The sequence below is a fragment of the Quercus suber genome, unplaced genomic scaffold, assembly GCF_002906115.3.
Source record: "Quercus suber isolate HL8 unplaced genomic scaffold, Cork oak 2.0 scaffold_665, whole genome shotgun sequence".
In the NCBI taxonomy this organism is placed as follows: Eukaryota; Viridiplantae; Streptophyta; class Magnoliopsida; order Fagales; family Fagaceae; genus Quercus; species Quercus suber.
This window is the reverse complement of record NW_027070106.1, coordinates 11,249-14,805: the sequence shown is the minus strand read 5'-3', so window position 1 is coordinate 14,805 and position 3,557 is coordinate 11,249. Positions and strand designations below refer to the sequence as shown.

The following is a 3,557-nucleotide window of genomic DNA, read 5'->3' as shown; positions in this document are numbered from 1 at the left end:
TACTAAATAGCAATTCGACATATAACGATTGTCGATATCTAATCCTTTTAGTAATGATTCTCATTATTCATTATTTGATATTACCAAGATCATTATTGATCATACATGACAATTTATAAATACGTAAAGTTCAACCTTTTAATAATATTTCTCAAAAAACAAAAAAAAAAAAACCTTTTAATAATAATACATTTGTCTTAGGTCACTGGTGATTGCAAATGAATAAACATACATAGTAGGACAAACACATAAACCTCGAAATGAAATAAATAGAAAATTTTGACATTAAATAAAAAATAATAAAGACTCGTTGAGCACAGGTGAGTTATTATTAATATTCAAAACTCAGATATAATAATTTCAAACTTAATTTTTTGAGAATCAATAATATTAAAAGTTAAAACTTCTCATTGTAAAATAACTTTAACTCTTTAATGTCGGCAAAGGAAAAAGTTCTTAACATGGTACATTATCCCAATATCTCAATTCTAAATGCTTAAAACTCACTGTAAAATGTTAACATACTCTCCCTACAACCCATTGGGTACGTACATAAAAAATTCCTTTAAATTCCTTAAGAATTTACTTACAATGATTAGCTGGAATATGGCTTTTAGTCTAATCGGATAATTGCAAACCAACTTGAAATGAAGAGGTTTTTACCTTGCATATCCACGTCTTATAAAACCATGGGCGAGCACATTTGCAGAAGCTTAATATATATATATATATATGTAGATATATGCCACCATTTCCATAAGAACCATTCATAGAAGCACTTGTTCAAAGTAGTTGGAACTTACTTTGGCAAGATAAAATGAAGGATGTTGAAGTGGAAGTAATTTCCTATGAGAACATCAAACCATCTTCGCCAACTCCCGCTCATCTTCGCTATTATGGGCTTTCCTTTCTCGACCAAATATTCCCCCGCATGTATATTCCATTTCTCTTCTTCTACACAGAGAATGATGCTTACTCTAAAATCAGCACCGACCCTGGCAAATCGTTCTCTAGTGTGCTCAAGCAATCATTGTCCAAAGTCTTAACACGTTACTACCCTTTAGCTGGCCGCATTAAAGACAATCTAACCGTAGACTGCAACGATGAAGGCGTGTTTTATCGCGAAGCCCAAGTCAAGTGTGAGCTTTCAGATATTGTTACAAATCAAAATCCAGCAGAATTCAAGAAATTTCTTCCGTGCGATATTGATGGCCCGCACTATTTTGCCTGCGCTGTTCAAGCCAACTACTTCACTTGTGGAGGTATTGCCATTGCTGCATGCATTTCCCACAAGATTGCTGATGGCACATCCTTTATCATGTTTATGAAATCTTGGGCAGCCACAGCTCGAGGTGATAGTGATATATATCCCGAATTTCAAGCATCAACTCTCTTTCCCCCTACAAATACTTTATCTGGGTTTCAACCAGAAAATAGTATGATAAAAGAGAGGCTTGTATTAAAGAGGTTTGTGTTTAGTTCTGCTTCAATAGTGGCTCTTAGAGAAAAATACGGGGAAAGCTCAGGCTTAGAAAGTCCAATACACCCCAGTCGTGTTGAGGCATTGTCAGTCTTTTTATGGAGCCGATATGTTGCTGCTACGCAAGCAAACTTTGGGCCTAAAAAGCCCAACATGGTGGTTTTTGCAGTGAATTTACGGACAAGGATGGATCCGCCATTGTCTAGAAATTCTTTTGGAAATATCTTCCGACTTGCAACAGTCCTTCTGTCTAGTGAAGAGAGAAATGGCCTTGTGGGCAAAGTGAGAGCCGCGATAAGAAAAATTGACAATGAGTATGTGAAAAAATTACAGGACCACGCTCAACACTTGAATTTTCTTGAAGAGGCTAGTGGAAAAGTCCTGAAAGAAGATGTAGTTCCATTCAGTTTCAGTAGTTGGTGCAGGTTGCCTATGTATGAAGTGGACTTTGGTTGGGGAAATCCCATGTGGATTGGCCTGGTAAGCATGCCTTTCAAGAACGTAGTTATATTTATAGACACCAAAAGTGGGGATGGAATAGAAGTATGGGTTCACTTGAAAGAGGAAGACATGGCTAAATTTGAAAGTGACACAGAGCTTCTTGCATATGCTTCCATCACAACCTTGAATGATTAACATGTTAGTGAATAAGCATGATGCATGCATAGAACTAAAATAAAGGAAGTCAAAAGCTTCTGCCATGAACTGAATGGCCATGCTGCAAAATTGTTTAGCAGTTTCTTCTTTAGCTTCTGCCGTGAACTAAAATAAAGGAAGTCAAAAGCTTCCATGTTTTGTTAAATGTATTCCAATTATATCATCCTGTTATGCTTTTTGTAATAAATTTGTGAAACTGCTTGGTTGTTTTTTTTTTTTTTGGTGAGTTTTTTCTTTCTGTTGGTATGATAATAAATTTACAAACCCAAGTTTTGTTTGTTTGAGTGTCGTTTTACTCATTTTAATATTTGTAAAAATATGAATAATTTAACTTCTTCTGAAACAAATGGAAAGTCAACAATACCAACTATTTTAATATTTCATTTAATTAGGAATTTAATTAACAATCATGCCAATTTTCATGTCAGTTGGATGTTATTTACCATTTAATTCATAAACTCATTTTTTATGCATTATTTTAAAATACAAAAACTTGAATTTAAACAGTTGATTCATGACATGACTATTAATTTTTGATTATCTTTAAATTTTGTAAGCATAGAAAATGTATGAAGATAATTTAATCTAACAGTGGATTAGTCAAAATTCGCATACAATTAAAAAATATTAAATAGTGTAATATTGCTTAGAGTTATATTACCTAATAACTTGATATAAAATTCATATTTTGAAAATCTAACAGTGGATTTGTCAAAATTCACATTCAATTAAAAAATATTAAGTGATGTAATATTGTTTAGAGTTACACTAGGTATAACTTGAACTCAACCATATATATATATATATATATTATTTTTGTTAGGACATATGTAAATCATGTTAGGAACATATGTCATTTAGAATTGGCTAATCCTATGACAAAATGCACTTTACTTGTAATTGGGTAGATCTAGGATGTGTTTAATACTTCAAGGAACAATATTTCAAGTTTAAGTGTTAAACCATGCAAATCTGTCCAAGAATCAAATGAAGAAGTGCTGAATTTTAAAGCTCGACAGTTAACTTGACAGATAGTATTTATCAAGGTTTAAAAGACTTGTTTAGCCTGATGCTCAACAGCTGCTCGATAGATAAGCTATCTATCGAGATTTACGAAAATTAGATTTTCAGTTCAATTTCACTCCAATCCATGTATAAATGCTTAAACTTTCTTTTCTGCCAATCCTAAACATATATAATGATTATTTTAAGAGCCGTTACAGAAGATACAAGTGAGTGAAACTTTATGCAAATATTTTTCACAAGCATATTGTGACTGGATACATATGTCCTAGTTCATCTTTCTCTTCAAGAAGCTGCTACATGTGTACGCCGTAGAGTTTTGTAACTAAGGAGTTTATTGATCTTCATTGTGTGGATAAACTGAAAAACTTTGCAGCCAATATCCTTCTTAGGTTGG

At 33.0% G+C, this 3,557-nt stretch overlaps 1 protein-coding gene across 1 annotated transcript; it reads left to right on the top strand.

Moving 5' to 3' along the window:
- The first annotated feature begins 570 nt into the window (after positions 1 to 570).
- Positions 571 to 2,357, top strand: LOC111992278 (stemmadenine O-acetyltransferase). The gene has a single exon (XM_024024149.2). It carries the CDS (start codon positions 818 to 820, stop codon positions 2,114 to 2,116), a length of 1,299 nt encoding a protein of 432 aa, XP_023879917.1. The 5' UTR covers positions 571 to 817; the 3' UTR covers positions 2,117 to 2,357.
- The last annotated feature ends 1,200 nt before the right edge of the window (positions 2,358 to 3,557 follow it).